Source organism: Microcebus murinus, chromosome 16 (assembly GCF_040939455.1).
Source record: "Microcebus murinus isolate Inina chromosome 16, M.murinus_Inina_mat1.0, whole genome shotgun sequence".
Taxonomy (NCBI): Eukaryota; Metazoa; Chordata; class Mammalia; order Primates; family Cheirogaleidae; genus Microcebus; species Microcebus murinus.
The window spans coordinates 40,549,486-40,562,020 of NC_134119.1; the positions used below are offsets into that span (position 1 = coordinate 40,549,486).

At 37.5% G+C, this 12,535-nt stretch overlaps 2 protein-coding genes across 2 annotated transcripts in view; one reads left to right on the forward strand and one right to left on the reverse strand.

The window, feature by feature from the left end:
- The window catches only part of STK4 (serine/threonine kinase 4), a 90,274-nt gene that overhangs the window by 53,866 nt on the left and 23,873 nt on the right, over window positions 1–12,535 (forward strand). The gene's annotated exons all lie outside the window — the stretch shown is intronic.
- On the reverse strand, window positions 3,178–3,520 carry LOC105879883 (NADH dehydrogenase [ubiquinone] 1 alpha subcomplex subunit 1). The gene has a single exon (XM_012780488.3). It carries the CDS (start codon window positions 3,518–3,520, stop codon window positions 3,308–3,310), a length of 213 nt encoding a protein of 70 aa, XP_012635942.2. The 3' UTR covers window positions 3,178–3,307.

The window sequence follows — 12,535 nt, forward strand, 5'->3', positions numbered from 1 at the left end:
TTTATCATACGTTTAAAGAATAATTTCCTTAATGTCATAAAATACCTTGTCACTGTTTAGTTTTCCTCATATATAAATTTTTTTTTTTACAGTTTGTTTGAAGATACAAATAAGATCCATACCTTGCATTTGGTTGATATATCTCTTAAGTTGCTTTTAATTTATAGCCCCTCCTTCCTGCAACCCTGTGGCCCCCATACTTTGTGATACTGTTTTTTTTTTGTTGTTTTTTTTTGAGACAGAGTCTTGCTTTGCTGCCCAGGCTAGAGTGAGTGCCATGGCGTCAGCCTAGCTCACAGCAACCTCAGACTCCTGGGCTTAAGCAATCCTTCTGCCTCAGCCTCCCAAGTAGCTGGGACTACAGGCGTGCACCACCATGCCCGGCTAATTTTTTCTATATATATTAGTTGGCCAATTAATTTCTTTCTATTTATAGTAGAGATGGGGTCTCGCTCTTGCTCAGGCTGGTTTCCATCTCCTGACCTCGAGCAATCCGCTCGCCTCGGCCTCCCAGAGAGCTAGGATTACAGGCGTGAGCCACTGCGCCCGGCCTGTTAAACCCAATTGTTATCCCATATAGTTTCCCACATTCTGGATATACTAATTACATCTAAGTGATGCTGTTTCATAGGTTCCCTGAATGTCTAATAAATTGGTAGTTTGATCTAGACCAGTGTTTCTTAAGACCTCTTTACACCTGTAAACATTATGGAGGACCCCAAAGAGCTTTTGTTTATGTGGGATGTATTTACTGAATTAGAAACTAAAACAGAAAAATTTAAAAGAATTTATTAATTCACTAAATAATAAACTAATTATATGTTAATATAAATATTTTTTATGATAAATGACCATGTTTCCTAAAACAAAAACAAATGAGAAGAATGGCATTGTTTACATTTTAAAAAATCTGAATGGCTTAGTAGAAGACAGATTATCATACCTGTTTTCCATTCAGTCTGCTGTAATATATTATTTTGGTGGAAGTTTATCAAGAAAGACTGGCCTAGCAAAGATGTATAGTTGGAAAAGAGAGAAGTATTTTAATAGCTTTTTCAGATAATTGTGGATACTGTCCTTTGACTCTGTACCGAAACTCAAAAAATAGTGATTTCTGGCCGGGCGAGGTGGCTCACGCCTATAATCCTAGCACTCTGGGAGGCCGAGGTGGGCGGATTGCTCGAGGTCAGGAGTTCGAGACCAGCCTGAGCAAGAGCGAGACCCCGTCTCTACTATAAATAGAAAGAAATTAATTGGCCAACTAATATATATAGAAAAAACTAGCCAGGCATGGTGGCACATGCCTGTAGTCCCAGCTACTTGGGAGGCTGAGGCAGGAGGATCACTTGAGCCCAGGAGTTTGAGGTTGCTGTGAGCGAGGCTGATGCCACGGCACTCACTCTAGCCTGGGCAACAAAGCGAGACTCTGTCTCAAAAAAAAAAAATAAAAAAAAATAGTGATTTCTTAAAGATAAGTGGCAATGTAGAATCTAAAATTATATCAGTGAACTTTTCTCACTCTGCATATTAAAGTTCATTGGTCTGTTTTGTATTTTGAATGGAACTTTTACTCACACATGATTTTGTAACACACATTGGTGATTTGGATAACACTGGTCTGCTGAGTTACACAGATCTTCTAAATGTTGGAACATTTCATTATACAATATTAAAAAAAGTAACATTCCTTGAAATTATGACCATATCTTACCAGAAAAGTGTCTAAATGTAGGGAAGCTGTGAATTTCACAGCAGTGGATTCAAGTTTTCCAAAATTCTAATTTTCGTTTGAAAGTTTGAATTTTATCATTGGGAAAAAACACAATCAGTTGTTTTCCTTTTAAGTGACAGGCTCACTTTTTTCATTTTTGAGAAAATTTCTGCTACCTACCCAGGCCTGAATAACCACAATTTGTCATTCTTTCAAGTAAAAAATGGTGTTCCACGAAAAAAGCAGCTGGTTGAGCTCATAGTTCAATTGCACAGGTGCTTTGCCTCAAGATGACCATTGTATTTCAGTTATAACAGAAGTGCTTTGTTAAGACTTTTCATTTCATCATAGATACTATTAAAAGAAGTGAACTTTAATAAAATTAATACATTTTACTGCTTCATCATGGACATTCTTAAGGGAATTGGGTTTTTTTTAAAGCTGTAGCCTGTGGTGGTGAAGAACATATTAGCTACTAATGCTATTCGGTGCCACTTTTTGATTCATACTAAGGCTAGCTGTTGTACCTACTACTGCTTTTGTACCATCAGTGCAAATGTCAACACAGTAGAAAAGTCAAATAATGTCTTAGGATTAATATGAAAATAGTTTGATCTTACAGGTTCCCTTAGAGGGTATCAGGGATCTCCCAGGGGTCCACAGGCTACTCTTGAGAACTGCTTATCTAGAAGCTTTGATCAGACTCAGATTCAATTTTTTTTTTCTGGCAAGGATATTTCCTGGGTATGTACTTCCATCAGGAGATTCATAATGATTGGATATATGGTCATCTCTCTGTTTCTATTGTTAAAAGCCACTGAAGGTCATTGCCTACATGCCATTAGAGGTTACAAATGGTGACATTTAATCATTCCTTCTCTATTTACTAACTGAAATACTTCCATGAAGCAGCATTTCATTGTTTATGTAGCTACTCTCAGGTATAATTTATATAGAGAAGACAGAATATGTACTTGATTTTTTTCTTTTTATCATTGTCAAAATGAGTTGATCTCTAGCATTCTCGAAAGATAACTAGTGATTTTTTTTAATTATTATGAATTCATGGATTTTAGATGTGTTTCAGTCTTTTAAATTTTCCTTATGTTCAAATTGTTCCATCTTGATAAAACCCAGTAGTTTTTTAAAAATCTGGTTTATTGAGGTACAATTTACTTCCCAGTAGTTTTTGAGGGCTTCCTTGCTTTCTAGTACGATGAAATGTTCCAGGCTCATCTTGTCTATTTCTTACTCCAAATCTGGAAACAGCCATTTTTTGAAGGAACTCTGGTTCCTTTTAGTGAGAAATGATATTTAGAGATCACAGTCTGGGTATAATGTGTGCTCATTGCAGTTAGGTCATTTTTTTCTAGGCCTTTGAATGGATAAAACTAGGAAATACGTTTATTACAAACTAATGAGTTCTTATGCTATTTCTAGTATAGATTGAACACTGCCAGTTTTTTTTTTCTGTCATTTTATTTTTATTAAGCATTATATAACATACTGCATGCTACATAATACACTGTATAACCTTCTAGCAGGAGTAGATGACCATTACTGAGTTATTTTTTTATCAATCAGGAAAATGCTGCTTTAATCAATGTTCTCCAAACCCTTTGACTCGTAGTAACGATTAACTCCAGAGATGCGCCTATCTCTTTCCATCAAATTCCAATAATATACAAAATGGGCAACTCTTTTTTCCTTGCCATCGTTAGTGAACTTGTGGATGTACGCAGTGGCCACTCCGGGGATGATCAAGCACGTGCCCATGACGGCAAGTCCAGGGAGAATCTCAAACCCCATCTCGGTACCTAGGCCCCTGGCTACCTAGCAACATTGCCAGTTTTTTACTTAACCACTTTGATCCTACACCTGTAATCTTCCCCCCCCCCCATGTCAAATATCTTAACTTCCCAGCAATACCAATATAATTACTCATTTGCTCTACATTCCACTATAAATGTCAGCTTCAGAATCACAATGCCTGTACTTCCACCAACAATTATGACTGAAAACAATTTAAGATTTGTGTTGCAGTTCTCTTTATCCTTAGGGCATTTCCCAGTAGAGATGTGCAGTCAAGTTATTGTATGTTAAAGCTACTTGGAAGCCAGGTGCAGTGGCTCATGCCTATAGCCCTAGCACTTTGGGAGGCTGAGGCAGGAAGATTGTTTGAGGCCAGGAGTTTGATATCAGCCTGAGCAAGAGGAGACCTGGTGTGGTGGTTTGCACCTGTAGTCCCACCTTCTTGGGAGCCCGAGGCAGGAGGATCGCTCAAGCCCAGGAGTTTGAGGTTGCAGTGAGCTATGATCATGTCACTGCACTCTAGCCCAGGTGACAGAGCAAAACCTGTCTCAGGAAAAAAAAAAAAAAAGGTACTTGGGATAATTTCTATGTGTTTATGCCACAAACAAAAATATGCAAATAGATTTTTTGTTTCATTTTGTTTTCTGTTTTTAGATACTGCTTTTTTATTGTTTTGCTTAATGTAAACTGTATGGTTCCAAAGGTAAATCCACAAAACAAAGTTATTCAGATTTAGCTTTTATCCCAATCCCCTCTGTTTTTTCTCTCCTTTTTTGTTGTATGTTTTGGGGGTGTGTCTGTGTATATATACACACACACACTCACAAATACATGTATATTTGTACTCCCATTCGGAAGTAGCAGTAGTGCACTATGCATACTTTCCTCTATTCCTGTTTTCACTTAACTGTATATCCTAGAAATCACTCCATAGCAGCATAGAAAGTCCTCATTCGTTTCTTCCTGATGCTCAGTATTCTATTTTGAGCAGGTACTGTTGCTTATTCAGCCAGTCTTTGGTTGATACACATTTAGGTTGTTTGCAGTGGTTTTAAAGTTAATTGCTTGGTAAACCTATTCATAGTGAATGATACTTTTTATAACTGTTACCTTTGCAGGGAGTAGATTGATTCAGAAGTTTCTCTTTGCCACTGACTGGTGTGTTTCTATGAACTAGCCCCTAAGACTCTAATTCAGGAGAGTGAGTGAGCAGTCTCCTGGCAAACATTGTTAGCCTGCCCCAGGTGTCAAAACATAGCCAGGTTGGAATTAACAACCTGGAGGCTTAGAATTCCTAATTGCTATAACCACACTCTGAAAATTCTTGAGTTTGAATCTCATTACAACCAAGGCCAGATTTGGTTCAGTTATTTTTTTAAATTTTGCTATAATTTGAAGTCAGAGAAGAGAAAGAGAAATGACTGTAAGCTCAGTGTTGTTTATTCTTCATGAAGAAGCTTCCAAAGTCTGAAAAATATTTTAAAATGTAAATTAGTTGTTCTAGAAAGCAAAGTTTTTAGTTTTTAGCTGAGGTGAAGGTAAATTATTTTTGTATTACTAGATCCACAAACATGACTTTGAATTATGATCTCATTCACCTAGATGTGTATTTTTTACTCTTCTTCCTTTGAGCTGTCAAAGATACTTTCTTCAATCTTTCTTCTCAGCTTCACCACCCATTTTTTTCTCACGTAGACTCTTGACAGTTCAGTAATCCATATTCCTGGGACATGAAATGTTGAGAAGGCAAGGGAGAAGACTGTGTGCCAGTTTGGTCACCCCCCATCCAAAGAGACTCTGTTAGAACTCTGAAAAGTGATACCTGCTTATGTGGCCCAGTGCCTGTGAAAGAAAAGCATGATGTGGAAGCTTTTTCATTATCTAAGATGTTGTCCTTATGTCATTTCCCTCTCCCAACAAACAGGACCACTTTTACTTCATAGAAATCCTGATGCCCCACTACTCAAGTGAAATACAACACAATTAAACGTCTTTTGTCTTTGATGACACATCTACACCAAGCATAATATTTCTTGAATGGAAAGCATGTCTCTTTTCCTTTCTTCATGTCTCTGTTGGAGTTCGATGCTGATATTACTGAGATTTTGAACTGACAATGTAGGGATTAAGTAGTATTGAGGAAATAATGCAAAGAGGAAGTTTCATGGTAATTTATTGTATTGCTACTGAGAAAAATACACAACTCAGGTTGTTATTTACATCCAAGTTTTTTGACTGAAAAATGTTAGATTTCACATTTGTTTAGAAGGTTTTATGAAGTTGCAGTTGTGTCTCTTTGTATGGACATTATGTGTACCAAAGCGATATTTCAGTGTGTATTTGGTAGTTAAGATCACTTGAGTCAGGCATTCAGGGTTCAAATCCTGACTTTGCCATTTGCTGAGTAGCTTTGGGCCAGTTTCTTCTTTCTGAGCTTCATTTTCCTCAACTGTAAAATGCAGGTAATACTAGAACCTTAGGATATATTTTGTGTCTGTGTGGGCTTTAAATGGGATAAATGCATATAAAGTACCTGCAACAATACAGGTTGAGCATCCTGAACCCGAAAATCTGAAATCCGAAATGCTCCAAAATCCAAACTTTTGAGCATGGACATGGCACTCAAAAGCAAGTACTCATTGGAACATTTCAGATTTTAGATTTTTGGATTAGGGATGTCAACAGTTAATTATAATGCAAATATTCCAAAATCCAAAGTGTGAGACACTTCTGTTCCCAAGCATTTTGGATCAGGGATACTTAACCAGTAGGTACTTCACAAACGTCAGCTTCCTCCTTTCCTCCTCCACTTTCCCTTCCTTTCTTGAAACATTGTTCATAGCATGTGAATTTCAGTTACCTAAACTTTTCCCCAGTGATTTGCCATTGACTTCCATTATAAAACTACAGCTACATTCCCCAAAGAAAACTTGCTCCCAAAGGGACTGATTTGAAAAGTGCTGTAAAACAAAGGAATTAAAACTATTTGTGGTTGAAATTGATCACCAAAGTGATCATAGGTATCATTTTTAGAACTTCTCAATGCTTGCTTGCTTGCTTGCCCTTGGACCTCTGTCACTATGGTTTTTCTTTCCACTCACTTTTGTGAACTGTTGACATTACTGGTATTTTCAGTCTTGAACAAGCTCTCAGATTACTTTGATTGCAGCAACACACTTCTGCCAGTAGATGCCGCCCTTTCACTTCTTGTGTGCCCAGTCTCTTCTCTGGAATTTCCTTATGGTGGAGCTGTGTAAAAGGAATGATACAATTACCAGCCTACAAGTTTGACATTGTGTGAAGTGAATTTCCTTGAAAATAGGGGCACCTCATAACGCAGGACAAGTAGAATGAACGTTAAATTAACTCAGAAGAAGGGTGAAGGGCCCTGGCTTTAGCTGGGACCTTGGATGAGTTGCTCTACTCTGAGTTTCAGGATTTTAGTCTGTAAAACTCAGGCGTAATACCACCTGTCATACTTGTCCCACAGGGTCAGACAAAGGATCAAATGAAATGTAGCTTGGATATTTGGACCAAGTTTACTTTCAGAATTATGGTAGAATTTTTTTATGGTAGAATTCTATTAGAGAATTATAAAGCTGCTTTATGTTTGTTTTTGGTTCATTGTATATTAAATGTTACTACTTATTATGTTATTATTTCACACTTTATTTTACCTTTAAAAAAAATCATCAGCTCTTGGAATGATGACAAATAATCCAGAAAGCAGGGGAAAGCCAAGGGAATAGTTAAGTCCAAACTTCTGGTATGCCTGATTGCTGATGGTAGTAAAATTATTGTCACTTTAGGTTCATGTTGCATTTCAGATAGTTACAGATGCGTTCATATTTTGTCCTTTCATTTGGTGATGCTTACCATGTTCCTGTGAGGGAGCCCGGTGGGGTTTCTAATTCCCTTTTATAGTTTGAAAACTGGAGTCCAGAGACAGAGCCATCTTTCCTACTTAGTGCCAGAATTAAGTGTCGAATCCAAATTCTCAGGTTGCTTCCTGTCCCTATGAACTCTTAGGCATTTTCTCACATGAAAACAAAACCAAATACAAACAGAAACCACTGTGAGCATATACTGGGTACTTAATCCTATAAACCAGGAAAAAGAATAGTCTTTCTTATGTAGTCATTATTGAGGTAAATGTTAAAAAAAAAAAAAAATCTTTAAAATAATATGTAATAGGAACTACAATAACCAGGAAAAATGTTTTCAGGTTTATTGGTCTTGCCAGGAATTTTGTGACATTGGAGGAGTATTTGTTATTGACTCAAAATGGTTTTTTCATGCTATTCAGAGCTCCATGCAAATTGACAAGTTTTGCATTTCATTAATTGTTTTGTAAATAATTTCTCTTGTGGGAACAATTTAATTTTTACCTTCTTTTGCTGTTGTTTCTTATTTACTTTGTGACCATAGGTTTCACAGTAATTGTGCTGTTAGAAAATGTCATGCTGACCAAAAAGACATTGTTATTTTAAGAACATTTTTGGTTTCGACCAACTGTAACCTTGGTGAAAACAAAAGTGTTTATTGTAGAGGCATCTTAATGGCGACAGCATACATTTGACATATTTTCTGGTGATGTCTCTGTCACAGTGTGCCTGTCAGTCTCATTCAGGCACTCGGTTCTTAGTTTTTCTTCTCTTATACCCTGCGGTCTATTGTCTTATCAGTAATAGCTTTTCTGTTAATTTGCTTTTCTTACTCCACTGATAGTGAATATTTTTAGTAATATTCAAACTGATTGCTCATTATCTTGTCTTATTTTAAATTTTATTGGCAAGGACACCTGCTCTCTTAAAGCTAGATTATAGACTTTGAGAAGGAATTGATGAAAGTAGTTATCGAGTGCTTGTTGTGTTCAGTCCCTGTGAATGTTTTGTCCCATTTGCTTCTCACATTATCCTTGCACAGTGGATCTTATTCCCACTCATTTGACAGAAAGACTTAGAGGCACTAGGTGACCTGTCCCACCACAGCATATGGTAGAGTCAGGCTTTAAATCCACATTTTCTATGCCAAGACCATTATTTTTCTCAGAATAAGGTGAGAACTGTTATATACGTGCCAGTGGTGAGCATTCATCTAATTCCAGTGCTGCATATTTTATTTCTCCAAAGTTCCCAGCACTTGGCAAACAGCCACAGAACACAGGTGCTCAGAAATGCGTTATTTGATTATGTTGTTTGAATTCATTATACATTCTTTGCAAAACTTTCTTTTTGTAATATCCATTCATCTGTGTGTATAGGAACACATTTGTTCAGGGGTCCTCAAACTTTTTAAACAGGAGGCCAGTTCACTTTCCCTCAGACCATTGGAGAGTGCGCACTGTGGGCCCGGGACAAGTCGGCTGCTAAGCAGGACAGGCAGTGGCGGCAAAAACACCCGGAGGGCTGGATAAATGTGCTAGGCGTAGTTTGAGGACGCCTGCATTAGTTGGACTATAAATTTGATAGATGTGGAATTTAGATTTTTTTCCCTCTTTTGATTAAACATTATTAGAAAAACATTGACTGGAATTGCAATGTTGGGAATCCCTTTGATTGCACTTGGATATAGTACATAAAACATTAGTAAAGTGCCTGGTGTTCCTACTCTATTATTAATATGTGGGTTCCTTTCAGAATGACAGCTTGTAGAGAACAGTGGATCGGGAATCAGGTCTCAGCTCTACAGTAACTATTTATAGCTTTGTGTCCTTAAGCAAGCCGCCTAACCTTTCTGGAACTCTGTTTCTTTATCTGCTAAAGGTGAGATTAAAGTCTTCAAGAGACCTCAAACTCTCTTGCTCTTTGTTTACCAGTCTTTTTTTTTTTGAGACAAGAGTCTTGCTCTGTTGCCTGGGCAACAGAGTGCCATGGTGTCAGGCTAGCTCACAGCAGCCTCGAACTCCTGGGCCACCATGCCCGGCTAATTTTTTCTATATATTTTTTGTTGTCTAGCTAATTTCTTTCTATTTTTAGTAGAGACAGGGTCTCGTTCTTACTCAGGCTGGTCTTGAACTCCTGACTTAAGGGATCCTCCCACCTCGGCCTCTCAGAATGCTAGGATTACAGGCATGAGCCACCTCGCCCAACCTGTTTGCCAGTCTTTAAAATGGAGCTAACACATCTCTCTCATAGGGATTGTATGGGCCTGAGCAAGAGAGCCTGTATAAAGCATGTAAATGATGCTCAGCATATGTAAGGTTTTTTCCCTGTCCTTCTAAAATGCAAAGAGGTGCTTTGGAGACCAAAGTGAGGATAGAAGATGGTGGGCAAATCACTCAACCTAGAATGAAGATACTAATCATGTTTATCTCAGGATTATTGAGAAGATTGTATTTTAAAATGCTTTTATAGTGCTTAGCATAGTATCTGATAGAGTAGGCATGCAGTAAATTTTATTTACTCATTTAACACTTGAGGTGGGAGAGATGGACAAACTACCAGAAAAAGGAAAGAGTTAAAGATATTGAGGTAGGCCACCCAAGCAGAGGGAGGTAGGAGGAGGCCCCAACACTTATTTCCCAGTTTTGTTGAGAGCTCTGCTGTGGCAGCTTGCACTTCCTAGATCAAACATGGTTTGCTTTGAGGCATTTATTTAATACCTAAAATGAGCTTAATCCTATTAGGACTTTCTTCTTCTTAGGGTTTAAATATCAAGCATGCTAATTGAAACATTGACAGACCTTTTATGTTTTCTCTGACCACATTGCTTCCCTTCTGTGCCTGCTTGGAAGCTGTAAGACCTAGATTGTTCCTGCATTGATTTTTTTTTTCTTTTTCAAAACAATTTTAATCCTGTTGGTACAGTTATTAGTGTAAAATAACTCAAGTAAGTGTGTGTGGTTATAGAGAGGCAGAGAGACCTATCTGGGAGCCATCTGGGAGTCCAGTGCTCCCATTTGCATAACTGAGCTCGCATTGCACACAGCATTGACTCAGAAAGTGACCAGCTGCTGGAAGAAGGGCAGACTTGGACCCACTTCATAGCCCTACCAGTCACTTCCATTTGCTCTGTATTTAGGAAAATCATGGCAAAAACTATTCTAAGATTTTGGAGCCTGCAGACATGGATGTATCTAGTTTGAATTTCAGAAATCTTAAGGGAGTGGAGTTTAAAATGAAGTGAAGTCAGAAAATTTGCTATCCATTCCCAGATATGGCAGGACCAAGCATAAAGTTATTTTCACAAGTTGGGGAGAAACGTTCCATTCCAGGTTTGAGTGGAGGTTTTCCACTTTTGGAAGTGCTGCTAAGACTGTAATTATAAACTACAACCATTCTAGGATAATTTAAAACAGTTCCTGGGATGAATTAAGATCTTGCAATAAAAATACCATATACAATCTGTCACATTATCTGTAGCAACTCTTCCCTGTGCCGGCTTAGTTAATAAGGGTAACAGCTGCCCAGAAGTTTACTGCTAAAGGAATGTTTAACAGTGGTACTATGAATTCAGCCCTTTATATGAGAATAGTTCTTGAGAGTTCCTGGAATTTGATCTAAATATGGAGTCTTACGTACAGTGATATAGATGGTGTGTGATACACAAGATTTCACCCTTTTTTATTCTCCCGCCCCCTTCCCATCTTAGTTTTGTTCTTATGGAAAATGAAAATCCCACAGGAAAGCCTAGTCTGGTCCTCATTCCCTGACTTCTGGCCTTCTACTCCATCACTTTCCATGTCTTTCCCTCCCCCTCTACATTCTTTACCTGGGCCTAAGCAAGTCTGAATGACTGTAGCCTCTTGGAGTTTCCTGTTAAACTAGGTGACCTTTAAGGTTTTGTCCAATCCTGACAGTCTTTGTTGCCACATCAGTGAACTCTTTTGTAGCTATTCAAATGTGATAGAATAGATGAGCATTCAGAGTAAGGGGACCCTTTTAGGCTTGTCACAGAGAATAGGCAGCAGTACTTGTCCCATGGCTATAGATTACACATATAACCCTCGGAGGGAGCGTGTGGGGACTGGGGAAGGGACAGCCAGTTTGGCCTGTGGCATGTACAGTTTTTACAGTTTGAATTACTGAAATGCGTAAATAGCTTTCCAGTCACCATAGATCCCACCACTTCCTGTTCATTGTTTGTTTATTGTTTTGCAACTGGCCTGTGGAGCTTATTTCTACCGCCTGTGCCAACCTCTGATAACATTTGTGTTTGTGACCTCTGATTTAACTAATCCCCAATTCATGGACATTTGGTGGACTTCAGCTTTTTAATGTCAATAAACATTGTTTTAATGAATATCTCTGCATGGCATGTCCTTAGAATTAATTCCTGCAAGTAGAATTATGGGGTCAAACTGTTCATAAATTTGAAATTGTGAATACTCATTGTTAGGTTTTCCTGTTGTTTTTGGTGTGTAAATTGCTAGTTTGTGTTATATATCTAATTTTCAATACACTTATTTTCCTTGTTGGTTTTAAAGAGTTCTCATATATCAGGTAAGGTTATGAACCTTGTAATATATGTAAAGATATTTTTCTACTTTTTTTAAAGCTTTGTATATGGTGTCTAACAGTTTAGACATTTTTAATTTTTATATATTTTGATTTATTAGCTTTTCCTTTGTGGTTTCTGGAATTTTATGTCATGTTTAGAAAAGTTTTTCACATTCTAGGACATTGTATATTTCTAGGACATTAATATATTTGTAGGACATTATAGGTCCTACAAAAATATTAATCCATACTTTGTTTTAGATTCCTTTTCTTTTTCAACATCTAATCTTTCTGGAATTTGTCTTGGTATAAAGGTAAGGTACCAACTCAGCTTTATATTTTTCTAAACAGCCACTTTTCCTAACAACCAAAGATTTAAAAAAATACATGGTTAATTTGGAGTTATCGAATCTTGATAGCCTCTAGTTAGTATCTAAAGGTGGTTTGTATTTGCAGGTAAAAAGTTTCTACGTCAGACTTGGAGTTTCAATATTTTTCTGCTTTTAAAACCTCTAGCAAGGAACTGTGAACAGAACACCATATTGGTTTTGGCATTAACTTTAATGCATCT